Genomic DNA, 26,817 nt, shown 5'->3' on the forward strand with positions numbered 1-26,817 from the left:
TTTGCTTTTTCCTTTCTTACTCCCAAAGTTTGACAGTCTTTAGGTGCCTTGTGATTGGGAGATACTTTTCTACCAGACCTTTGAAAAAGGCAGGAATGAATTTTTATGAAATAATAAGGGAAGCATGTTGGAAGAGTCCTTGGGAAATTTATTTGTGAAGTGATTCAAAGAAATCAGCATTTGGGGAGGCTGTGAGGAGGATCAAGCAGGACAAGGGATTCAATGAGTGCCAACTGGGTACAAAAAAGACCAAGAAATATTTACCATGACTGAGCCTCAGGAAAGCATGGTACCTTAATTAGTTGGTGATGTTGATAAGTGGCTCTCAAACTTGGAAGAATGTTTTTAAAAAAATCCCCAGGTCTGTGTTTCACCCCAGACTAATTGAGTCATAATCTCTGGGGATAGGACCCAGGTACCCGTAGTCTCTAACTCACCAGGTGGTTCCACTGGGCAGCCAGAGGTTGTCATCTGCATTTCTGTTGGCTTTCATAGGACAAAATTAGATGTGAATTAACTTTTTGTATCTTAAACCTACTTGATACATTATCACAAGTGTCTTGCACAGAAAGCGTTTGCCCAAGTTACTCCATAGAGAGGCCATGAATGCTTACTTAGGGGTTTTAGCAGAAAATGATTAAGCACAAAGCCTGGTTGGGAGACATTCTGATGTGGTGGAAGGAACAGGCCGTCCACTGGACCCAAGTTGAAATTCTGGCTGTATGTGTGTCCTGGATGAGTGGCTGTAACTCGTCAATCTCTGCATTTACTTACATGCAAAGGAGTGTCATCTAGTAAGTACTAAAAGTCCATTGGGCCCCGTCCAAAGGAAACATCTCCCTCATCTGGAAAGTTGCCCACCCCTGGGAAGAAGGGCCCAGGTTGCTGTGGTCTGGACAGGGGTGCCTGTCTGTGGTGCCCCCACCAAAGCCATCAGTGGGCTGGCTGTCACAGGATGTCACCTACCCTTAGAGCCTCCCTCCAGAGGCCAAAATCGTCTGTTCACCAGGCTGCGAATGTAACCACTTGGGATCTTTTTCTTTTCACAGAATTCAACTGATGCAGTATGTCATCTACGGAATTGCATCCTTTTTCTTCTTGTATGGGATCATTCTGCTGGCAGAAGGCTTCTACACCACAAGTGCAGTGAAAGAACTGCATGGGGAGTTTAAAACAACAGCCTGTGGCCGGTGCATCAGCGGGATGGTGAGTATGCATGAAATGATACAAAATGCAAGTTTTTTCTGTCTGCTATGGTTTTTGGCATCCGCTTCCCTTTGCTGACATGTGGTCTGTGATTGCATTCACTCAGCAAAGCTGAGGCGTATCTGTAACCCAGTGGAGCCTGACCAGTTCCTTCTCTGGCCTTTCACGGACAGTGTTTGCTGACCTCTGGCCTAGGAGGACAGAGCTTAAAAGGGGCTCGGTAAGAGACAGGGTCAGGAAGTGCTCTATCACAAAAGGAGACTCAGGGGTGGAGGGACAGGTGGGAAGGAGGCATTTTTGGAGTTGGAGTTGGGGGCATGTTGAAGTGGGGTTTATGATGGCCTATGCCAAGCAGCTGGATGTGTGGGTCTGGCATTTGAAAACTGGTCAGATGTGAAGAAAACAGCTGGGGAGTTGAGAGAGATGCACTCACATGGAGGCAAAAAGTCACGGGAGGAGGAAGATAAACACCCAGGCTGCAGGGCTGAGGACACCATCTGAGCTCTCTGCTGTCCTGAGGTGAGGACTCTTACAGATGTAAAACCAAGCAAGACTAGAGGGAAATGAGCATTTGATCAGGTTTACTGTGCACTAAGCTTGTGTTCATGGCTATTGTAAATGTAGTAAAGGTGCATCTAATGCTTTTTAGTAATTTCACAGGATCATGAAACTACCCAGGTTCTTTTCTAGAAAGAGCTTCCTGTAGTGATGGCTGTTCTACAGCCCATCTATTACATAGAATAAAGGCAATTTGGAACAGAGTTCTAATGCAGTGGCCTGTGAGAACATCCACACACCTTGGTAAGTGTGGAACTGATATTTACAAGGCACGGCTGAAGGAGGCCCTGTCCCAGCTAGCTCAGTGACCTTGGACAAGGGACAGCCTGCCTTGGCTACTCACGTCCTTACTAAATAGGGAACTGCAAAGTTCCAAAACTTCCCTTGTATCTGCTATGGTCCAGTGACTGCATCCAGCAAGTTCAGTATTAGGAGAAATATATTATTATTCCTCCCAGGGATTGTACTGGTTGGTGAAGATTCTTTCTCCTTCTTGTCCTAGTTCGTCTTCCTCACCTATGTGTTGGGAGTGGCCTGGCTGGGTGTGTTTGGTTTCTCGGCAGTGCCAGTGTTCATGTTCTACAACATATGGTCCACCTGTGAGGTCATCAAGTCCCCCCAAACCAACGGGACAGCAGGAGTGGAGCAGATCTGTGTGGACATCCGGCAATATGGTACTTCCTGTGATTCATTTGTGTTCTATGTGTATGCGGGCCTAAATTATTACAGGGTTGTAATAATAATAATCCTAATAATCATTAGGATGGAGGATAGCAGAGGAAAGCAGAGAAGACTGAAGAAACAAGACTCTGGAGATCAGGGGATGAGACCCTAGAGACTCAGGAGAAGAACTCAGACTTGGGAGACGAGACCCAAGACTGGAGACTTTGGAGATTTGGGATAGGAGACTCGGGAGATGAGACCCCAGAGACTCAGGAGATGAGACACTGGACAGTAGACTCAGGAGAGGAGACTTAGGAGACTAAGGGGATGAGATGAGACTTAAGCTACTTAGGATAGGACAGTTAGGAGACTCGGGAGACAACACAGTGGAGACTCAGGAGATGAGACTCTGGAGACTCAGTCGAGACAAGACCCGGGATAGCAGACTCAGGAGAAGAGACTTAGGAGACTCAGGAGAAGAGGTAAGAGTTAAGCTACTTAGGAGCAGAAAGAGTTAGGAGACTCAGGAGACAAGATCCTGGAGTCTCAGGAGAAGAGACTGTGGAGAGCAGACTCAGGAGAGGAGACTCAGGAGACAAGACTCGGGTGATTCAGGAGACAAGAGCCTGGGGTCTCAGGACAGGAGACTGTGAAGAGGAGACTCATGAGAGGAGATTTAGGCTACTCATGAGCCTGAGAGACAGGAGACTCGGGAGACGAGACCCTGGATAGGATACACTATTGACTTAGGATAGCACACTCAGGAAAGGACACCTAGGATACTCAGCAGACGAGACTCAGGAGAGGAGAAGAGGGTTAGGAGATTTGGGAGAGGAGACTTAGGAGATGAGACTGGAGGTTAGACCCTGAACACTCAGGAGACTCTGGAGATAAGACTCAGGAGAGGAGAGAAGACCTAGGCTAGTCTTGAGAGGAGACTGTAGACAAGACTCTGGACACTCAGGAGATGAGATTCTGGAGACTCAGGATGTGAGTGGAGACTTTGAAGATTCAGGAGAGGAGATGTGGCTCTGGAGACTCAATGACAACATAAAATCTGGGCATATTTTTTTTTCATTTATTTTTATTAGTTGGAGGCTAATTACTTTACAATATTATAGTGGTTTTTGCCATACATTGACATGAATCAGCCATGGATTTACGTGTATTCCCCATCCCGATCCCCCTTCCCACCTCCCTCTCTACCCGATCCCTCTGGGTCTTCCCAGTGCACCAGGCCCGAGCACTTGTCTCATGCATCCAACCTGGGCTGGTGATATTTCACCATAGATAATATACATGTTTCGATGCTGTCTTCTCGAAACATCCCACCCTCGCCTTCTCCCACAGAGTCCAAAAGTCTGTTCTGTACATCTGTGTCTCTTCTTCTGTTTTGCATATAGGGTTATCATTACCATCTTTCTAAATTCCATATATATGTGTTAGTATACTGTAATGGTCTTTATCTTTCTGGCTTACTTCACTCTGTATAATGGGCTCCAGTTTCATCCATCTCATTAGAACTGATTCAATGAATTCTTTTTAGTGGCTGAGTAATATTCCATGGTGTATATGTACCACAGCTTCCTTATCCATTCGTCTGCTGATGGGCATCTAGGTTGCTTCCATGTCCTGGCTATTAAAATCCGGGCATATTTTAAAGTCATCCAAAGGGACTCTTAACAAAGCTGAGTACTGGATACCTATTCAAATTTATCTTCCTGAGTGGGCACTTTACCTAAGTTCAGTTCATCTTGAGAGGCCACCGAAAGGGCCATGGCACCTCCTGTCCATCACTGCAAACCAGACATCCCTCTTGAGTGAGAAAAGGCAGTTTCAGTAGTACTTCTGTCCAGGATGGTGGAACTCCTGTTCTTGGCAGGATCAACTAGGGGGAAAAAGTTTTCCATTAGAATTGAAGAGGAAATAATTGTTCTTCCAGAGCTTTTCTAGAAGAGCTTTCTTCTTGTCTGGCTTACCCTCAGCATCTTATCTTGAACCATAATACAAAACCTAACCTAAAATGCCCCTTGCACTGATCTCCTCTCATAGAGCCAAAGGTTCAACCACACTGTTCTTTAGGATAAATGGAAAACAGAGACTCAAGCTGATTTTTAAAATATTTGTAAATGAATATCTAGGTGCATGTATCATTTCTCTATTCTTCAGCATTCACGACAAATGTCTGGTCATCAGTAATCATTTTAAAAAATCTTCTGTTCTTGAAATCAGTGGTTTCATCATTTCCCATTCTCCTGAAACAAAGACTTACTACTGGTCCATAACAAAGGTAGAAGAAATAGTTTTTAAGTATCTTCCTTTCTGACCTCCTGGGAGACAAGAGAACTTGAGGTGTGTTTCATATTTAAGGGCACATCGAGGCATTAATGGCAGAAAAAGCAGCAGCCGCCATGTGGATGAGGTGACCACAGAGGGGAAGTTGGATATAGCAAGGACACCACAGGCTGAGCTGGCCTCACTCTCTGGGGAAGTACAGTGGTTTTCCAAGCTTCCAATTGGACTTTGAATCCAGAAGTAGTTCTGAGATACTTGTAAAACACAACAAAAAGGAACAGAAAAGCAAAGACATAAAAAATGGAAGTGCAGATTACAGAATATAAACAAATTCCTCTGTCAAATTGCCATGAACCTTTCTGAGCATAGCCTCTCCCTTTCAGAACGGAGTCAGGGCCAACCATGGTGAAAGAGCTTGAGGAGCAAGGATGCAGACCATGAAGTTCAGGGCGAGATGTTTTTGGCTTCAGGAGGAAATGCCTTATAAGGGGGTGGGGGTTGACCTACAGCTGTTGAACTCAAGTTCATGAATATCAGCTCAACTAACCAAAGTATAATTTGTCTAATTCTCTTATGGACTAGTTGCCTTTGCTCTTGCCCTGTTGTCCAAATAGGACTTTTTATTATTCCAGAAAGTTTCTGCTGCAGAGGGCAGATACATCAACTGCTGATGAAGAGCATAGCGCGTGATTGTGTTGTAACTGCCTCTGAAAGTGGAGGGGCCCAGTGCAAGCAGGGACACTGGCGTTTGTGCTAATCACTAACCTGCTGGGATTCACTTTCTAGGAATCATCCCTTGGAATGCTTTCCCAGGAAGAATATGTGGCTCGGCCCTGGAAAACATCTGCAACACCAACGAGGTAGGCCCCGGCCCCTCAGCTGGTCCTAGACGACCACTGGGCACTTCAGGCTGACAGAGGGTGCTCCTAGGGAGAATGACCACGAGAGGGCTCTGAGCCACCATTTTCCACCTAGACAACAGCCCTGTCCCATGGCTGAATCCAGAGTGATGGTCCTGCACCATCAGACAGATTTTTCTTTTGGCGATATTTGGCGAGTGATCCCAATCCTCCCCAGTCTGAATATATCTTGAGTCTTCTCTTTCATCTTCAGATCATTTTTCAAAGTAGAACATTTGTCACAGGACCAATGTAAATTTTCCCAGAGAGGACTGCCCTCAATTTGTATACAACTGTATTTTTACACATTGACAACTTAGTCTTTTGTCTAAAGACTGGGTTGCTACTATTGCTTGTTCATCCTTACTTGGCAGTAAATGCTGACACACTATGGTTGAAAGATCTCTCTGCCCTAGAAGAGTCTTCAGGCATTGGCTTATAACTGTATATAAAAGCAGATTCTCAAATGCACTGGTGGGAGCTTGCATTGAAGATTATCCTGACATGGTTTTGGAAGGAGCAACCACAATAATCAGGGCCCACCTACCTGGCTGCTGGGCATGTACATCCATAGTCTGGGCTGCAGGTGGCAGGCATGCAGGAGCAGGATAATACCCTGTTCGTGGGGAGCAGCCCCAGCTACTCCCATGTAATTGGCCTGGGGTACAGCCTCTTGCCAAGTTCTGAAAGCTCCCCAGGTAAGCCCAGCATGTGCCCAGCCTTCAGAAATCAGCCCTACAGAGGCAAAGGGAGTGCACCCAGAATAGAGGAGGCCATCACTCCCCCGCAGAATGCTCACCTCGGTGCCCGGTTCTCTCCTAGTTCTACATGTCCTATCACCTGTTCATCGTGGCCTGTGCCGGAGCTGGCGCCACCGTCATCGCCCTGGTGAGTGCTGGCCCCGTACCCTGCAGGCACTGTCTTAACAGATTTCCCTTCCAGCCAACACACCTGGGACTCGGCCTCGGTTCAGGTGCCCCTGTGTAAACTTACCCCGTGTCTAGCTTGCAGGAAGGATGATGCTGGTCTTGGCATTCATGGTAGGTGATGAGATTCAGATTTGGTGGGAAGAACCCTTTTGCCTCCGTTTAAAGGCATCTTGTGGGGTTATACATTGCTGATTCATGAACAGTGTACCCACAGCCATCAGCAGTGTGCCTCAGGCCTGACTGAAGCTTGCTGAACACATATATTTTCTCCATCAGGCCCCTCACAGTCTCCCTGTGCTTAGGAACTCTAGACAACCCTTTAGCACTGTCATGAGGGACAACAGAAAGAGTGAGGTCACAAAAATGCAGAAACCAGGGCACCAAAGACATGATGAAAAGGACGCTTGTTTACAGCTGCCACAGGAAGGCAGAGCGTTGCCTTGGGTGTGTTGGCTTTTCGGCATTCTGTGCGTCCGCATGGCCGTGAGTGCTGACCGGAGAGTTAGGGAAATTTTAGCACAAGGACAGATTCACAAATACGGAAGATGCCACCACACAAGCGTGTGTCTGTGTGTATCCATGTGGACTGAAAACTTGGGAGGGCATGGCTTCTGTCCAGAGATCTAAGGTGGGCAGAGTGAGGGAGAACCTCAAGTGCTGAGAAATGAGGAAGTGAGTCCTTCAGAGTTTGTCTAACCGTGATGTCATCCCTCCCCACGTGGAGGCAACCCTCTGTTCCCTCAGGGTGGGGATCTGTTCTCTGGGCTGATGACTTATATCATATGTGTGACTCCAGAAGCTTGAGTGAGAGAGATATAACGGGCTTACAAATGGCTAAAAAGAAACACCCTAGGCTCTGAGCTGGCTCCCATCCCCGGCCAAGTTTAGAAGCGTCGGGGCAGCGGCCCGCACTACCTGTATCTTACTGTCCTGTTCTGTTCTCTTCCACCAGCTGATCTACATGATGGCTACCACATATAACTATGCGGTTTTGAAGTTTAAGAGTCGGGAAGATTGCTGCACTAAGTTCTAAGTTGCATAAGGCCAATAAGGAGCTTTAGAGAGCTATATTCCATAGCATGAAGTATCACTGACCCCCAGACTAAAGCAGAGCCTAGGCTTCTGCAGTTTTGTTACAGTAATTTGTAAATCGCTTTAGTCAACTCATTTTGCATGGTAGATTACTCAAATGACTTACCGTACATGAACTCTGAAATGATGATGAGATCTGGCTATTTCCACTTTGTGGAAAGGATTCAGTTATTTACTGACATTGGTGAGCAGCCACTGAAAAACAATTTCTTTGAACTTAAAACTCTGAGCAGTATCTCTAAGTGAAGTATTAAAACTGGAATACCTGTGTTTTCCATTATTTTTGCTTGCTTGATAACCCATTTCAGTAATGAACACAAGCGCTGAAGATGAATTGGAAGAGAACCGTTTTCATCTGGATTTGGTCTTCTCAGACTCTGTCTGGAAAATATTTTACAAATATATTTTAAATCTAATTACAGTATTTTTAACAATTATAGGGCTCACTACCAAATAAATGCCCCTCAAATAAGCTGACGAAAATTTGAAGAGCTCACTTGTTATCTCCCCAAAAATATTTATATGTAGTTTTATTTTTACACAACACCATCAGTCGTTTCAGAGCCCACAGAATGGATACCTCACAGTGTTGGATTGGGGTGAGTAGTAACTGATTCCTCATAGCCACTTCTCAAACTGCACGTAAGATTCTAATGGGGAAAGTAATTGTGCTTGGATCTGAAAGTCTCCAATATGTTGAGAAGGAAATATAAGGAACTTGATATATAGATTTTGCAGGAAAGATGAGGAAAATAAGCGGGGAAGAAGCATTTGCCACATCAAACTGTAAAGAATGATCATAACGATTTTGACGTTTTGTGAAATGAAATCACGGCAGTTATACACGAAAACTAGCTTCACTACTAAAAGTGTGTTAACACGGAGTCTACATGCTTTGCTGATAGTTCTTAATTTTGGTTTTGACATTCACTTAATTTTTCCATGTTAAATATGTAGTTTTATATTGTTTACTCAAAATAAACACCGTTCACACTTTCAGGCCTTTGGGGAAATTGATTTTTGTCCACAGATAGGAAAGATCTTTGCATGACACTCATTCCAAAATAACCACACAGTGTGTTTCTGAACTTTTGCCTTCGTTTTTAAAGTGACTCTTAAAATGGTAAAAAGCACCCTGTCGTATTTCATTTTTGCCTTTTCTTAACAGTAACTTGGGCCATTTTCTCCTGGTTCATAATGTTTGTTTACTAACTTTTTTCACCCTTTTAATATGAAGCGTCCTAGCAGAGCTTGCACTCAGTCTCCGATGCCTGATAGCAGAATGAGTATTAATCCGGAATAACCCTCTCCATTTTTACAGCACAGAGCGTCTAATCTGCCTTCACAGCTCGCTTTGCCTTCTCACATGCTCACTAGCCATCATGCTCACCCTTCTTTTCCAGATCCACTTCCTCATGATACTGTCTTCTAACTGGGCTTACTTAAAGGATGCAAGCAAAATGCAGGCTTACCAAGATATCAAAGCAAAGGAAGAACAGGAACTGCAAGATATCCAGTCTCGGTCAAAAGAACAACTCAATTCTTACACATAAATGTTTGCCAGAGGGTCTCAGCCAACGAATTTACAGCTCTGACAAATCATCAGACAGCTGCTCTGCAGTACAGATGTGTACCCCACCAAACAAACTCACGTAGAAGTCCAAACACTTCACTGTCTCAAGCTGCTGGGATGTATTTCTAGGAAAACCTTCCAGTAGGTAACTCTCTTTCTTTACAACAGATATTGGAGGTTTCATGGGAGCCATTTTAAAAGGCAACACTTCAACAAAATGAATATTTATCCTTTTGAAATTTTTGGCATGTTCACAATCCTACCAAGACAGGCTGTGAAAATACATGATACCCCTTGATAAGGACCATGCCATACCAGCATCAGGCAGTATGACCACACATTCACTTCTGCCATCTGCCCTCAAATACATCTAAATAGGAACTAAAATGGAATTGCTGTGACATTCCATTTCTGACAGCTGACATGTATGAAACTTTGGCTCAAAGATAAAGTGATTCTTAGAGTTGACCCTTGTAAGAATAATATAAGCTGACCTCCCCACCCCTCTAAGTCCAGGACATACTAATTTCCTGGTCCAATCAGAAATAGTTTTTTTTTTCCCTCAAGAATGCTAAACTGAGCCCACTATAATAATTCTGCATTACCTACCATGGATGAAGCTAGATTCAGACTGACAAGCTATCCAAAATCAATTTTGTAATGGATTTCTTTTAAATAAATGTCAGCTTTGCCTTAAGGAGTATTTGTTTTCAATTTCTAAGAACTTAACAATAGGCAACCCCAAATCCTTCAAAGAATTTTGCTTCACAGATGTTTTTCTTAATGAAGAAGTGTTACCTTATTAAAATGACCACCACTCAAAACCATTTTTATGTGGTCTGAATAGCAAGTTTACAGTTTCATATCAACTATCCAAAACCTAATTACCAACAGACCACAGACCTCCTACTTTTATAGACTTGAATACTGAAGTAATTTCAATTAGGTTTGATATTTATTTCACTTTTTCTTATCTAAATCTTAAGTTTCCTGTAATAAGAAAGTTCAATGTTCAGGAAAAGAAAAAAAAACCCAAATGCTTGAGTTTAAGCCATCTTCAAAAGAAACTTGCCTTCTAAATCATTGTGTTTCAGAACATTAAGTGACTATAGGTATTGGGTATTAGTGATGGTAAACTTTGTGTTGTTCTTTATGAAATGATACATATAACTGTTGGGTGCATCAGTGCTTTTAAAGGGGGCTGCATAATATAATAGGGTTAACTATGTATATTCATGTTAAGAATTAACTTGTGGTTTGGCTGTTTCCTGGATTTTAAACATATCCATGTGCAGAAATGTGTTAAAATGAAAGGAAGCATACCTTTATCAGATGCTATTAAAATTGAACAGCAAGTATAATATTTCATTTGGATTCTTTTTGTTGGTGTTGTTGTTAATGCCTAAAAATGCCTATTTGGATCTTGACTATTTTTTCTTTTTCTAAATCGGGAGACGATCTCTTCTGTGTAGAACAGTTGTTCCAGAATAGCTTGGTGTTTCGTTTTCCTGTTGCATGACAGACCTAAATATTTTTTCCAGCAGTGGAGGTGCTGTTTGAGTCCAGTGTTCTAGAAGAGGCAGTGTCTAAAGCCTAATTTTACTTTTCTAATTCTGGTAGCTCTTACCAGGAATTTTTGAAAGTTTTGTTTAAGTAGTCTAATATTTTTTATGTAAAGAGCATTAAATTTTGCTATGTATAAATTTTTGTAACCTAACAGTGAATCAATATTTTCTATCAGTGCCAAGGGCTTCCTGTAGTTCTATTCAAGTGTTACAATAAATATTTGTAGATAATAGTCAATACCTGTGTATGCTTATTTTAAAGATCTATTTAGGTGGAAATAGCTGTGGATGTATTAAGAGAAATGAAATAAAAATTATAGCTTCATTCACTTGCCTTTTTACCATACATATATACTCTCTCTCTGTCCTCGGTATGGTGTCATTTTTAAACAGTATGCATAATCAAGATTCTACATTTGTGTGGAAATCAAGTTTCCAAGTGCCATGTGTTTCATTTCTGACAGAAGCCCCTTTTAAAGCAAGAACAATTTGAGAAAACACTGTAACCCACTGGGCGGTATGTTACATCAATTGCCACTAACACTTAGGTATGAAGCTAGTCAGAAAAATTATGTAATAATTTATGGGATTAATACAAAGCTTTCTGTTTGGAGACAGCAGGAACAGTGAGGAACCTTCATAAAGGTCCACGTAACACTGGCTGTTTTACCAACCGAAGATACCAGTCTATTCAGCAGGGTCCTATTGTATAGAGCACAGGGAACTATAATCACTATTTTGTAATAAAACTATAAGGGGAAAAAAGAGTCTGAAAAAGTGTGTGTGTGTATATATATATATATATACACACACACATGCATAACTGAATCACTTTTGCTATACATCACTAACACAACATTGTAAATCAACTATATTTCAATTACAAAACTAAGCTGCAGAGCTAGGTTTCTTACTTAGGACTTCATTTTATAATTTCTTTCAACTACTTAACCTGTCAGCATGATTGTACATGTGGATTGTCTATATCTGACCTTTCTGAGTAAGGACTGGCTTTTGGCACTATTGTCGTTTCTAAAGGAGGCACTGCCTCTGGATTATCAGCCTTTCCTCATGCACAGCAGAACACCAGCAGTCCAATTACCATGCTATTGGTCATACAGCTTAACACTTTCTGTTTATGGAGTGTTGTGTGCAGTTATTTCCTAAGTTACATCAGATCACAGGTACTATCTAAAATACTGACAGAAATCCTGCCACAAAATGTAGGAACCTCTAGAGGTTTAGAAGTAAAAGAGTTTTCCCTTTTTCTAGTTACACATTGTGAAAATTAACTTCTAAGGAATGAAAATCAAGTCAAAATTATATGGGACTCACCTACTCATTTAATAAACAACAAGCAAAACACTCTACATCGAAACAATCCTTTTAGGGCTTTCTAATACTTCCTAATCCAGGCAGACCTCAGGTCCAGGCAGACCTGTCCAGAGACACTGCAGGTTTGGTTCCATACCACTGCAGTACAACAAATGGTACAATAAAGAGTAAACTTCCCAGTGAATATAGGTATTCTACACCAGCCTATTAACACATGCAATAACATTACATCTTAAAAAACAAACAACATATATACCTTAATTAAAGGGTACTTCACTGCAGAAAACACTATCCATCATCTGAGCTTTCAGTGAGCTGTCATCTTTGTGCTAGCAGATGGTTTGAAATACTGTTAGAATTACCAAAATGTGACACAGACACAAGCTGGGCAAATGCTGTTGGAAAAACAGTACCAACAGATTTGTTCGGGTTGCCACAGACCTTTAAATTATAAAAATCTTAGTATCTGTGACATGCAATAAAGCAAAGCACATTGCTTTGTTTCAAGATTTTTTTTTCCATTTATTTCTATTAGTTGGAGGCTAATTACAACATTGTAGTGGTTTTTGCCAGGCAGTATGCTTTGTGAATACTGTCTTGTCCTAAATGGTGACAGCTTCTGCTAGCCAGTGCAGGGTTACTTTGTTCTTGGCAGTGTGTCAAAAATTAGATTTTACTTAAGGTAACTTTTTCAAAGTGAGTGTTAGGATGAGTAAAACAACAAAGTTTTGAGGAAAAAAATACAAAGAGAGGTCAGTCAGGTTTGGTTAAAAAAACACTTTTTCTAAACGACCCCTCCATCTTCCTGTTTGCTATCTATACTGATATACTTACCCACCTGGGGAGGATTTGAACAGACTCCATTTGGGGGATCTTGGGGAGGCAGGAGCAGGCAGCCTGCAGGGGAGGATGTCACATTTCACAGGCTGTATTCACACGCATGGCGGATGATGTGACCACCTGCTGTGCTGCATAAACAGATGACTAACTGCTCTTGAAACAGACCCTAACCTCATCTGGAGTAATAAGAATACTGTTTAGAACTTAAGTTGACTGACAGTGGGGAAAAAAAAAAGAAGCTAACAATCCCCAAGCTAGAAAACTGAAACAACACAATAAATGATTTAGACAAGGGCTTTGAAGATAGAGGAGGGGAAAAGTAATACTAGGAAGTGTTAAAAGTTATCTGAGGGTTTAGGACTAAGACCATGCTATAGGAGGCTCCTGAACTTCCCCTCCTCCCATGGACATATGGCACAGACCACTGCACACCAAGCAGGTTTTTCTAAAAGAAAAAACTAGCTGGGCTACTCTTACACATTGAGCAGACAAGAAAATACCCACATTGAAATGGACAGGAAAGGCTCAGACATAAGACTTACCAGAAACCCTAACTCTGGCACACCACCACACAATCTGGTGGGCACTCCCACCTCCACAATTCACCTTGAAGAGCAAAGGGTTTGGACCCCACATCTAGCACCTCCCCTTTTTATGATTTTCACCTTTGGAACAGACCATGCCCCAAACACCTTGTTTTAAGGTGTTTTGTGGTGTCCAAGAAACCCACAAGATGCTCACAACCAGTTCTTACCCAGCTTGAGAGGACTCACCAACTCCAGGTCTTTCCCTGAAAAGGGTCTATTTACATATATTAAAAGGCTGCCTAGAGTCAGGCTTCTAATTTAGCACACAGGGAACTGCCATCCTCCCCAGGGACCAAGAAAGCCACTGCATCCATGCTCTGCCTCCTCCAATCATCCATGTCTTCAGGGAGGAGCTGGTACACTGATCTGTGTTCCAGCATCAGCACCTGCCACCCAGGGGACAGATCTGAAGATTATCTGGCTCTGAGAGCCACCAGGATTGGCATTCACAAGGCCTACAGGACGTAGCAGCAGTTCTTACCAGGCACTGGAGTACAAGTACCCCTGCAGCTATGCACTCAGGCCAAGTGCAGAGGGAGCAGGAAAAACCACTAGCTCCCAGGATCAGACCTAACTGCTCATTTTCCCACCTGCAATCTGAGGGGTCAGTTTCCCAATCACCCTGCATCTATGTGCTGACTGTGATCTTCCCCACTGCAACACTGACCAGTCCTGACAACACCCTCAACACTAAGAAACACCAAGAACAAAGAAGGTAGCTTGGACTATCATGAAGGTTTGAGAAGCAACCAAAAGCTTGGGCTGGGCTGAATGACAAAGTTCATCTCCCACAGAGACCATTCTGTTGAGACTGGGAGAGGTGGCTGTTTTACCTAAAGTACAGAAACCAACACAGACAAGGAAAATGAAGAAGAAATACACTATATTCCAAACGAATAAAACTCCAGAAATAGACTTTAATAAAAGGGAAATAAGTGACTCACCTGAGAGTTCAAAGTAACAGTCATGCAGATGCTCACCGAGATTAGGATAACAATGCATGAACAAAGTGAGAATTTCAAATAATTTATCTAAAAGCACCAAACAAATCACATAGTTGAAGAATAACTGAAAAAGTCATCAGACGGGTTCAATAGCAGACTAAACAAATGGGTAAGCAAATTTGAAGACAGTCACTGGAATTTATCCAGTTAGAGGAGCAAATAGAAAAAAAATGAAAAAATTAAGATAATTTAAGGGACTTACAGGACACCATCAGGTAAACCAACTATACACATTATAGAGGTCAATGAAGGAAACAAGAAAGGGGCAGAAAATTTATTGAAACAAATAATGGCTGAAAACTTCCCTAATATGGGGAAATATTCAGATCCACAAAGTCCACAGAGTTCCAAAAAAAAAAAAAAAGAATCCAAAGAGATAAACACTGAAACACAATATTTTGTTTGTTTGTTTGGCTGACCATGGACTGAACCTGCAGTGGAAGCATGAAGTCTTAACCTCTGGACTTCCAGAGAAGTCCCCGAGATACATTAATTTTGAATCTTCAAAAGCTACAGACTAGGAAACAATCTGAAAAACACCAAGAGAAAAACAACTTGTTACATATAAGGGAATACCTGGGAGACTATCAGCAGAAACTGTGCAAGCCAGAGGATACTGAAATGATGTATTCAAACTGTTCAAAGAGAAAAACTTCCAAGCAAGGATACTATACCCAATTAAGCTGTGCCTCACAACTAAAGTTGAGAGAGATTTCCCAACAAGCAAAAGCTAGAGAGAGTTCACCACCACCAGAGCAGTCTTACAAGAAATGTTAAAAGAAGTTCTTCAAGCTAAAATGAAAAGATGCTAATTAGTGACAGAAAACCTATCAAAGTACAAAACTCACTGGCAAATATAAAGTCAAAATACTCTAATGTTGTCATGGTGGTAGGTAAATCCCTTGAAACTCTAGCATAAAAATTAAAAGACAAAAGGATTGAAAATAACTATAATTTGTCAGTGGATACATGATGTAAAAAGATATAAATTGTGACATCAAATACAAAATGGGAAGAAGTCTATAAATGTACAGCCTTTGTATATGTTCAAAATTGTTATCAGGTTAAACTGTTATAAATATGTTTTATGTAATCCCCAGGGTAACAGCAAAGTGAAAAGCTATAGAAGATACACAAAAAATAAATCTATGCATAACATAACAGAAAACCATCAAATCACAAAAGAAGAAGAAAAAAACAAAGGAATACAAAACAATAAAAAAATTAAATGTCGAAAGTTACATACCTATCAAAAATTACTTTAAGTGGACTCTGAAAAACAGAATGAACTGAATCACTTTTCTGTACACTTGAAACTAATGTAACATTGTACACTAACTTTACTTCAATTAAAAAAAAAGTGGACAAATGGATAAAAACAACAACAACAACAAAAGACCCATAAATAATGCTGCCCACAAGAGACTCAACTTTAGCTTTAAGGACAAACCAGATTGAAAATGAGGGGAGAAGACAGCTGGCAACTCATGAGCAGGATTCATCTGGATGGCCGGGCAGATACTTGTTGCTGGTCCCGATCTTCCTGGTGCACATTTCTCCACTTGGGGTTGACTGAGGAGCCGGCAAGATTATTTCTGAATGTCCCTGGATGGGGTATGACTACGGGTAGGAGACAGATTCCTCTCTCCCCAACACGCCTCCTGATCCATGCTTGGCTGATTCCGGGGACTGGAGTTCACTTCCAAGTTTCACCATAGGTCAGCCTCAGCCAGCCCAAGGAGGTTGAGCAATTTTCATCATCATCCTCGGTCAGCATCACACTTTGTGCATGCATGAAGAAAGTTTCCTTCCCCCCCACCCTGCACTGCCACCACAACAAAAGAACACCCATAAATGAGACAAAAACATGTAATATTGAAAAAAAATCTTAAAAGCAGAGGGAAAAATTCTATGCAAATAGAAGCCAAAAGAAAGCAGAGGTGCTCTACTTTTATCATACAAAGTAGACTTTAAGCCAGAGACTGTAACAATACAAAGGAGGTCATAATATAGAGGTCAGTTCAGCAAAACATTTAACATTTGTAAATATTTATGCAACCAATATAAAAGCACCTATATCACGAAGTACAGTAATCAAAACAGTATGGTACTGGCATAAAAACAGACACATAGATCAACAGAACAGAATAAGAAGCCCAGAAATAAACCTATGTATATATGGTCAACTGATTGCCAACAAAGGAGCCAAGACTATGTAAGAGGGAAAGAACAGTCTCATCAAGAAGTGATGTTGGGAAAATTGTATAGGCACATGCCAAAGAATGAAACCTGACCCCTATTTCACACCACACACAAAAATCAACTCAAAATGGATTAAAGACTTGAACATAAGACCTGAAACCATAAAATTCCTAGAAGAAAACATACAGGGTAAACACTGATTTTGATGAGGACTCTGATGTCACACCAAAAAAAAAAAAAAAACAAACAAGTGAGAAATCAAAAACCTTTTGCACAGTAAAGAAAATAATAAACAAAATGAGATGGCAATCTATATAATGGAAGAAATATTTACAAACCACATTTCTGATAAGGGGATAATATTCAAAATATATAAAGAACTCCAATAACTCAATCCAACAACTCCAACTCACACCCATACATGACTATTGGAAAAGCCATAGTTTTGACTAGATGGACCTTTGTCAGCAAAGTAATGTCTCTGCTTTTTAATATGCTGTCTAGGTTGGTCATAGTTTTTCTTCCAAGGAGCAAGTGTCTTTTAATTTCATGGCTGCAGTCACCATCTACAGTGATTTTGGAGCCCAAGAAAATAAAGTCTGTCACTGTTTCCATTATTTCCCCATCTATTTGCCATGAAGTGATGGGACTGGATGCCATGATCTTAGTTTTCTGAATGCTGAGTTTTAAGCCAGCTTTTCACTCTCCTCTTTCACCTTCATTAAGAGTCTCTTTAGTTCCTCTTTGCTTTCTAAGCCATAAGAGTGGTGTCACCTGCATATCAGAGGTTATTGATATTTCTCCCACAATCCTGATTCCATGTGGTGATTCATCCACCCTGGCATTTCACATGATGTACTCTGTATATAAGTTAAATAAGCAGGGTGACAATATACAGCTTTGATGTACTCTCTTTCCCAATTTTGAACCAGTCTGTTGTTCCATGTCCAGTTCTAACTGTTGCTTCTTGACCTGCATACAGATTTCTCAGGAGGCAGGTCAGGTATTCTGGTATTCCCATCTCTTTAAGAATTTTCCACAGTTTGTTGGGATCTACACAGTCAGAGGCTGAAGTAGAAGCAGATGAAGCAGATGTTTTTCTGGAACTCTCTTGCTTTTTCTATGATCTAACAGATGCCGGGGCAATTTGATCTCTGGTTTTTCTGCCTTTTCTAAATCCAGCTTGTACATCTGGAAGTTCTCAGTTCACATACTGTTGAAGCCTAGCTTGGAGGATTTTGAGCATGACCTTGCTAGCATGTGAAATGAGTGCAACTGTGCAGTAGTTTGATCATTAGAAGCCTAAGGAATAATAAACACCCCCAAATCTCCTTCCCATTTTAGTATGGAACTTAATGGCCAAACAAGCATCACCAGCAAAGACAACTAGCCCAATCTGAATATGTAAAGAGGAAGGAATCCTCTAGGGTTTCACTGGAAAGACAGAGTAGACAGACCCTGCCTGTGTTATGCTCTGGGTGACCACTGGTTAGCACTGAAACTCTAGAATAGAAAAACATGTGTTTGTATTTTCAGGGACAAACCATAAGGAGAATATCAAGGAAGATGGCCTCCTGTTTGACAGGTGGGAGCCCAACACTTAAGAGGAAGGGACACAACTGAAAGTTCGAAAAGGAAGGCCTAGAACTTGACCAATAAGATAAGTTCTCAAGAAGATACAACCTAAGACAAAAATGGAGGGAAAAAATAGCAGCTCATTTCAGTGTAATGAACGGCCTAAGAATGAGAAACCCTGAAGAGGTGTCACTTGACTAGATTATTTTTCATTTATATACTATAGTAGCAAATAGAACTAAGAAAAAAAATCACACTGGATTTCACATGATTTTTATTGAGGAGTTTGTCTCACTACAGAGAACTCACAGGCCGTTAATTATGATATCAGAGTAAGAGGCTGGGCAGCAAACACGGCTACCAAATGTCATCTGGTTCCTCATGGGAAAAGGCTGAAAAACTAAATTAGGGAAAGACAAAAAATTTTTAATCTGTTATATTCTTGTCAAGTTTATTCTGTGATCTAACATGTTCTCATTCCTTTCCTGTGGGGTTTCTGCCCTTGCTCATGATTTTTATCAGTAATTTGACAGGTTAATAAAATGCAATAGATTTTCTTTTGAAGTCAGTCATTTTGACTGATTCAGTTACAGGCAGACTCAAATATCTGAACGTTCCCTTGGCTGAGAATGAACCAGCACTATGATAAATGGTTTGCATAAGAACACAATGTTGGGGACACCATACCTTTCATCTTTGTCACTAGATGGTAGCGTGTCCAACTGTGAGCTCTCTCTGAACACCTTTTTGGAACTCTGACACAACGCGGGGGCGGGGGGGGGGAAGGAATTTTGCAATTAGATGTATATTCAAAACTTTATGATTTCTCTAAGAACTGTTTTTGAAATATATAAGTAATTGAGTCTATAAAAGCAGTGACTTTTAAACATGACATTCAGCAAGCACATCAGAATAAGCTACCTGGAAGGTATTCTCAACAGAGTACATTAGACTTAGATAAAATATTACTGTCTCAGGACTAACTCATTCATTATTCAATCATAGAGCTTTCATTTTATTTATTTCTTATTCTGAAAATAATAAGATATCCCAACTTTTACAAACTTTGACAAATCAAAACTTCTGAAATCTTTTACTCAAACAAAAGCCATGATTTGTCAGGAGTGTCAGATATTGAAAAGGCTGGAACTCTATGTGACCTTCAGATTCTCTATGCTTTTCCCTTTGTCTCCAATGGAGACGGCAGATCTTTATCACAAGGTTTTCAAGTAAACCAGGACTTCCCTGGTAGCTCTGACGGTAAAGTGTCTGTCTGCCTACAATGCGGTACATCCACGTTCGATCCCTGGGTTGGGAAGATCCCCTGGAGAAGGAAAATGGCAACCCACTCCAGTACTCTTGCCTGGAAAATCCCATGGACGGAGAAGCGTGATAGGCTACTGTCCATGGGGTTGCAAAGAGTCGGACACGACTGAGCCACTTCAGTTTCAAGTAAACCACAGAAGCCCTCAGCACTCCCCACCCACAGACACCCGTCCACAGCATCAGCACCTTGTCCGTGGTGTCCTGGTCTGGATTCTGTTGCAGGATTTTCATGTATTTCTCTAGAGGATTTTCACCACAAACAGATTTAGATTTGTCTTTCATTTCCTGAACACTTGATTTGTATTCTTTTTCTATTTCCAACTTCAATGATTCTTCAATTAGCCTCTGAAACAGATGGGTACCAGAATAGGAACTATACCTCTTTTAGAACTTCTAAGGGTTGAAAAACACAGTATTGTAATCCTGATCCTTTACCTACAACCTGCATGCCAGAGAACTGTTTTTTAATTGAAGTCACTGCTACCATCAAAGGGGCACAAGTGAAGTGGCCTGAATAATCTGGGACCAGCCTAAGGGCCAGGAGCACATCAAAGAAAAGAGGACAGGGGAGCCCTGAAGCAAGAGGCTCTTTTTTTAACCTCATTTACAATGAGAAAATCAACTGCAAAACAAGGTCCTCCTCATTCATGAGCCTGTTTTCAGGACCAGATGAGGATGCACGGGACTGGGCTGGCCCTCTACCCTGAACCAGAAGGCCTGTGTGCTCCACAGCTGTCCTCAGGCCGCCTAAGGCTGGTTCACTTCCCCACTCCTCCTAGGACTTGGAGACACAGGGGACTCCCTCTCCCACCAGCATCAGTACCCTTTGTTGATCCAGCTTCTCAAGTTTTCGCCGCTCCCTCTGCAGAGTTTCCCGCCACTCGCTCTGCCTCTGCTCTTCTTCCTGCCTTCGTCCCCTTGCCTGCTGTTCTTGGAGTTTTTCTTCTTCCTTCTGTTCTCCAAGCGATTTCTGGTTGACACCTAATGGGACAGAAAATAAAGAACGAATGGCTTCTGGCAGCAAATTTTTCAGACAAACACGAGATGGGTACACAGGGGTCTTGCTGAGGCCCAAGGAGATGGTGTGACTGTCAGCCGCCTCTGCTGGCCTCCAAGCCCTCAGCCCCAGACGTGGCAGTGCGCCCTGCCCACCTCTCAACTGTGTCCCTAGCCCCTCCTTCCTAGCCGAGGGGAACCCTGTATTTCTGCCTCTGCATCTGGTTCTGAGCCTACCGGATCCTTAGCATTCTGACCCGATCATTTGTCCCCATTTATTCCCACAGCATTCTGGTCACTACCCCCACACTACTTCCACGGGGGTGCAAGAGTCTCCAGCCCAGAGCAGGACAAAACCACCAACCACCCTCCCCTCCCCGCTCAGGCCACCTGGCCATCACTCCATTCCCTCCAGGCGGATCCCTCCCTGGGGTTTGGGGCTGCCTCTGTCCCCATCATCCCCCACGTTTTCTCTTGTCCCTCTCTGGCCTCACACTGATGCTTCTACGGGGAAGTTCCCTGCCATCTGCATGTGGCAATCCCACAACGCTGGCTTCCTTTGCCAAGCTCACTCTACGCTCTGTCCACCAACCTCCAGGGCTCCGGGCTCCCACCTCTCCTCGTCCTGCTGCTGCAGTGAGGGTCCTGACCACCCTTCACCGAGAGTACCAACACCACAGTCTCTGCACTCCCTGACACCAGTCTCTCAGCCTTCAAGTCCGTATGCTTCCTTAGCACCAGTCACCTCCCGAAGAGAAGGGAGGGAGGCACTGAGCGCTGTCTCTCTCCGGTCAAGTCCAGACCATGGCAGCCAAGGCCCCAACAACCAGTCTTTTCCTATCGGACTGACTTCCTCCACCATCACCATCACTTTTGCACATCCGACCTCCACAGACCACCCCCCCCCGGCACGTTCACTATCACCTGACTCCAGCTGCTCTTCTCTGCCCCCGCCTTTGCTCCCACAGTCTCCCCAACTCTATGTGCTCCCTCCCCATCTCTCCCTGGGGACTCCCCCCTCCTACCAGGTGAGCCCCCACCCTAATGTACCCCGGTACCCCCACAGGGGCAGGGAACCTCTCCAGTGCCTGCCTTGCCCACCACAATGGCGTGCATCTATTTTCTGTTCCTTCTGGCGCGGCCCGGCTTCATTTGCTGACTCCTGAGAGCCCACAGCTCAAGTTCCTGTACCTCATGGTTGAATCACCTTCCAACCTCGCTGATGCTTGTGTGACCTTTCTGCTCCAGCCCTGGCTGAAAAACCTCATCTCTGACCCATGCTACCCTCCACCCCCAACAGTGTGAAGAAACAGACAACTTCTCTAGTTCACCAGAGGACTCTGAATCTCTATGCCGGGCCCTGGTTCCATGCCACCAAGGGGAGACAACACAGGCTTGTCTGGCCCTTGATCCTGGCCATGAACCTGACTACCGGAGGCAGCCAGTACTCATTTCCACGGGCAGAAAGGCAATCTTCTGCTCGTTCCTGGGGGAGGAGGATCACTCCTGAATGGTGCAGCCACACTTTTGAATACTCATTTTAGAAGACCTTATTATACTATCTAGTACCTCTCAGAGGCAGAACACCTATCTTCTCAGTTGGTTTCTCTTACTCTGTTATTTTTATTACCATCTCCTCCAGATGGCTGCCACCATCCCTACTGACTACCCATCTGACTGGGGCTCCTTGGTGATGGCTTGCTGACCATGCCCTCCTCCACAACCTGCCCACCCTGAGAAGCTCCACAAGGCAGGGGCTGCTTGACTGCAGGATGCCCAGCCCCCGGGAAAGTGCCTGGCATAGAAAAAGCTCTTGAGCAAGCCATCCTGAATGGATGTTTTCCACAGTGATTTACGCTGGACTCAGCAAAATCACCCTCTCACAATCTTTCTTCTGTCAGCAATTCTTCCTGTTCCTGAGTACGGTGACTTCACACTGCCTACAAGAGGCTTTGCACAGCTTTGGGGGAGGACGGTTTTACTAGTAGGTGGTTTTACTTGAGGAAGGGTGTGTACAAGCCTTCAACACTTTGGTCCAAGGAGAGAAAAGGACCTGTCCACTGGCCAAGGGCTGAACTGCTTCCACATACTGGCGAGGGAAGGGGGAGTCTGCAGAAGAGACGGGGAGAGAAAGTGGGCCAGACGGGAGGGAGGGATATAATGACCACTTTTCTTTCAGGGTCATCACTGTTGGTTTTTTTTTTTTTGCAGTGGGTGAATAGGTAACAATTTATTAATCCATTCTCCTGCTGACGAACATCAGGGCTGGTTTGCAGTATTTTGCTGTTATGCTACTATGAATCTTCTTTTTTTTTTCATTTATTTTTATTAGTTGGAGGCTAATTACTTCACATTTCAGTGGGTTTTGTCATACATTGACATGAATCAGCCATGGAGTTACATGTATTCCCCATCCTGATCACTGTTTTGAAGACTAAAATATAACAGGTTAACCATCCTAATTTTTTAAGGTATGAAGGAAGCAAACAGATAGAAAGCAAAATGAAATGTTATTATTGACATACCTCGTTAGTTAAAACAGAGGAAAACTCACCCGAGTACTGAAACGAGATGGGCCTGGTGGGCACAGGGGCTGTAGCGCCGTCCACATGAGGCATGTTGCCAGCATGAGGGAGGCCATCTCTCTCGAACTGCCTTGGCACACTCCGTCCATCTATAAGAAGTGCAAGTGAATCTCCCCTAGCCCTCAGCAGCAGCAGGAGAAGAGAGGGTGGGGATAACTCCTTGCTGAGCACTGAAGTTTCAGACAAAGCAACTGGGCCAGCCCTTTACTTACAGGGTTCCAGGAACTCACTAGAATCACTCGCCAATATATCTGCTTCTTAAAGCATTCTTAGGAGATTCATTGACAAATTTGATTTGTTACCCAGGAGGGAAATCAGTCTAATGACAGCAGAATTCATCTGGCTTGGAGAAAAGCATCTGAAGTCTATTTCAATAGCAGTGATTTAACAAAGTTAATGAAGTTGGTTCAAAGATTTCATAAAATATACTAAGCTCTTTAATTTACCTGTTCAAAGTACTAGACATTCAGACTTGAGGATGGAGTGCTCAAGGCAAAACTATAGGTTAACGCACAAATATAAAAACTTTCTGGGGGATGGGATCAAGATGGTGGAGGAGTAGGTCATGGAGCTCACCTTCTCCCAAAAACACATCTGCATGTGGAATGATTCTCACTACTACGAAAACATCAACTAAACACGTCAGACTTAACAGAAGGGCAAGAAAAACTCTAGGTAATTGGGTAGAATGAAAGAAAAAAAAAAGAAAGGAATTGGGAGTGGACCTGCACCCATGTGAGGGAGCTGTGAAAAAGGAAAGGTTTCCACACCCTGCGAGCTGAGGCTCAGCCTTCAGAGGTCAGAACCTGGGAGACAGCCTGAGGGCTAGAGTGTGGTACGCCACAACCAAGGGAGTACGGCAAAAAGCCTGGATCAGCCAGGTTGTTCATGGGGTCACAAAGAATTGCACATGACTTAGTGACTGAACAACAACAACTGACGGATACCTAGGTTGTTTCAAGTTTCCGGCTATTATGAATAAAGCTTCTATAGCCAAAAAAAAAAAAAAAAAAAAAAAGACTCGGTAACCCAGAAAGAACCTCAGAGCTGGTTGACACTACATTCCTATTGTTTAGTGAAGCAGTAGGCTCCGAGGTTGAACAATCTAAGGCAGGACCAAAGCCAGGACAACAATTTCTAGTCTCTTAAGCTAATACTCTTTAATCTCCTTTCTGTAACTAAGGAAGGTATTTCTAAATCTGAGGCAATTGATGGAATCATTATAATTCAAAGAAAAGTCACTTAACATGTTCACATTCCATAAAAGGGGGGGGGGAAGCAAATTTTAAGAAGTCACTTACTTTAAATCTGAGGCAATCCTAACCTTCACAAAATAAGGATTCATTTACAAGCTTCATTTACCCCATGAACAGTATGAAAAGGCAAAAAGATATGACACTAAAAGATGAACTCCCCAGGTCAGTAGGTGCCCCAATATGCTACTGGAGAAGAATGGAGAAATAACTCCAGAAAGAATGAAGTGACAGGGTCAAAGCAAAAACACCACCCAGTTGTGGATATGACTGGTGATGGAAGTAAAGTCTGATGCTATAAAGAACAATATTGCATAGGAACCTGGAATGTTAGGTCCATGAATCAAGGTAAATTGGAAGTGATCAAACAGGAGATGGCAAGAGTGAACATCGACATTTTAGGAATCAGTGAACTAAAATGGACTGGAATGGGCGAATTTAACTCAGATGACCATTATATCTACTACTGTGGGCAAGAATCCCTTAGAAGAAATGGAGTAGCCCTCATAGTCAACAAGAGTCCAAAATGCAGTACTTGGGTGCAATCTCAAAAACGACAGAATGATCTCTGTTTGTTTCCAAGGCAAACCATTCAATATCACAGTAATCCAAGTCTATGCCCCAACCACTAATGCCGAAGAAGCTGAAGTTGAACAGTTCTATGAAGACCTACAAGAGTCCTTCTAGAACTAACACCCAAAAAAGATGTCCTCTTCATTATAGGGGACTGGAATGCAAAAGTAGGAAGTCAAGAGATACCTGGAGTAACAGGCAAATTTGGCCTTGGAGTACAAAATGAAGCAGGGCAAAGGCTAACAGAGTTTTGCCAAGAGAACACACTGGTCATAGCAAATACCCTCTTCCAACAACACAAGAGAAGACTCTACACATGGACATCACCAGATGGTCAATACTGAAATCAGACTGATTATATTCTTTGCAGCTGAAGATGGAGAAGCTCTATACAGTCAGAAAAAAATAAGACCAGGAGCTGACTATGGCTCAGATCACGAACTCCTTATTGCCAAATTCAGACTTAAATTGAAAAAAGTAGGAAAAACCACTAGACCATTCAGGTATGATCTAAATCAAATCCCTTATGATTATACAGTGGAAATGACAAGTAGATTCAAGGGATTAGATCTGATAGATAGAGTGCCTGAAGAACTATGGACAGAGGATTCGTGACATTGTACAGGAGGCAGTGATCAAGACTATCCCCAAGAAAAAGAAATGCAAAATGGTTGTCTGAGGAGGCCTTACAAATAGCTGAGAAAAGAGAAACTAAAGGCAAAGGAGAAAAGGAAAGATATACCCATTTGAATACAGAGTTCCAAAGAATAGCAAGGAGAGATAAGAAAGCCTTCCTTGGTTATGAATGCAAAAAAAATAGAGGAAAACAATAGAATGGGAAAGACTAGAGATCTCATCAAGAAAATCAGAGACACCAAGGGAAAATTTAATGCAAAGATGGGAACAATAAAGGACAGAAATAGTATGGACCTAACAGAAGCAGAAGATATTAAGAAGAGGTGGCAAGAATACACAGAAGAACTATACAAAAAAGATCTTCATGACCCAGATAACCACAATGGTATGATCACTCACCTAGAGCCAGACATCCTGGAATGCAAAGTCAAGTGGGCCTTAGGAAGCATCACTATGAACAAAGCTAGTGGAGATGATGGAATTCCAGTTGAGCTATTTCAAATCCTAAAAGATAATGCTGTGAAAGTGCTGCACTCAATATGCCAGCAAATTTGGGAAACTCAGCAGTGGCCACAAGATTGGAAAAGGTCAGTTTTCATTGCAATCCTAAAGAAAGGCAATGCCAAAGAATGCTCAAACTACTGCACAGTTGCACTCATCTCACATGCTAGCAAAGTAATGCTTAAAATTCTCCAAGCCAAGCTTCAACAGTACATGAACTGTGAACTTCCAGATGTTCAGCTGGATTTAGAAAAGGCAGAGGAACCAGAGGTCAAATTGCCAACAACCACTGGATCATAGAAAAAGCAAGGGAATTCCAGAAAAACATCTACTTTTGCTTTATTGACTATGCCAAAGCCTTTGACTGTGTGAATCACAACAAACTGTGGAAAATTCTGAAAGAGATGGGAATATCAGACCACCTTACCTGCCTCCTGAGAAATCTGTATGCAGGTCAAGAAGCAACAGTTAGAACTGGACATGGAACAATAGACTGGTTCCAAATTGGGAAAGGAATATATCAAGGCTGTATATTATCACCCTGCTTATTTAACTTATATGCAGAGTAAGTGAAAGTGAAGTCGCTCAGTCATGTCCGACTCTTTGTGACCCCGTGGACTGTAG

At 42.6% G+C, this 26,817-nt stretch overlaps 2 protein-coding genes and 1 long non-coding RNA gene across 7 annotated transcripts in view; 1 reads left to right on the plus strand and 2 right to left on the minus strand.

Moving 5' to 3' along the window:
• Positions 1–11,105, plus strand: part of GPM6B (glycoprotein M6B) — a 154,833-nt gene extending 143,728 nt beyond the window's left edge. For 3 of the 5 annotated variants that reach the window (XM_020894943.2, XM_020894940.2, XM_020894942.2), the window contains 5 exons: positions 1,050–1,206; positions 2,267–2,438; positions 5,509–5,582; positions 6,444–6,509; positions 9,046–11,105. In XM_020894943.2, the coding sequence (XP_020750602.1) occupies positions 1,050–1,206; positions 2,267–2,438; positions 5,509–5,582; positions 6,444–6,509; positions 9,046–9,195 (619 nt within the window). In that variant the 3' untranslated portion in view covers positions 9,196–11,105. Of the gene's footprint in view, positions 1–1,049; positions 1,207–2,266; positions 2,439–5,508; positions 5,583–6,443; positions 6,510–7,502; positions 8,642–9,045 lie in introns of those variants that run through there. The other 2 variants (XM_020894941.2, XM_020894944.2) reach the window with 1 other exon arrangement.
• On the minus strand, positions 3,811–5,576 carry LOC139033437 (uncharacterized). The gene is made up of 2 exons (XR_011486017.1): positions 5,488–5,576; positions 3,811–4,315 (listed from the first exon to the last, which is right to left on the minus strand). It is a non-coding gene; the product is annotated as an uncharacterized lncRNA (long non-coding RNA).
• Positions 11,106–18,576: 7,471 nt separating the features above from the next.
• Positions 18,577–26,817, minus strand: part of OFD1 (OFD1 centriole and centriolar satellite protein) — a 49,117-nt gene continuing 40,876 nt past the window's right edge. Inside the window, exons 16-20 of the mRNA XM_020894931.2 lie at positions 23,200–23,319; positions 20,473–20,630; positions 19,836–19,994; positions 19,011–19,078; positions 18,577–18,723 (exon numbers count right to left, since the gene is read on the minus strand). Coding sequence (XP_020750590.2) covers positions 18,681–18,723; positions 19,011–19,078; positions 19,836–19,994; positions 20,473–20,630; positions 23,200–23,319 — 548 coding nt within the window. The 3' untranslated portion in view covers positions 18,577–18,680. The remainder of the gene's footprint in view (positions 18,724–19,010; positions 19,079–19,835; positions 19,995–20,472; positions 20,631–23,199; positions 23,320–26,817) is intronic.

This window comes from Odocoileus virginianus, unplaced genomic scaffold, assembly GCF_023699985.2.
Source record: "Odocoileus virginianus isolate 20LAN1187 ecotype Illinois unplaced genomic scaffold, Ovbor_1.2 Unplaced_Scaffold_6, whole genome shotgun sequence".
Lineage (NCBI taxonomy): Eukaryota > Metazoa > Chordata > Mammalia > Artiodactyla > Cervidae > Odocoileus > Odocoileus virginianus.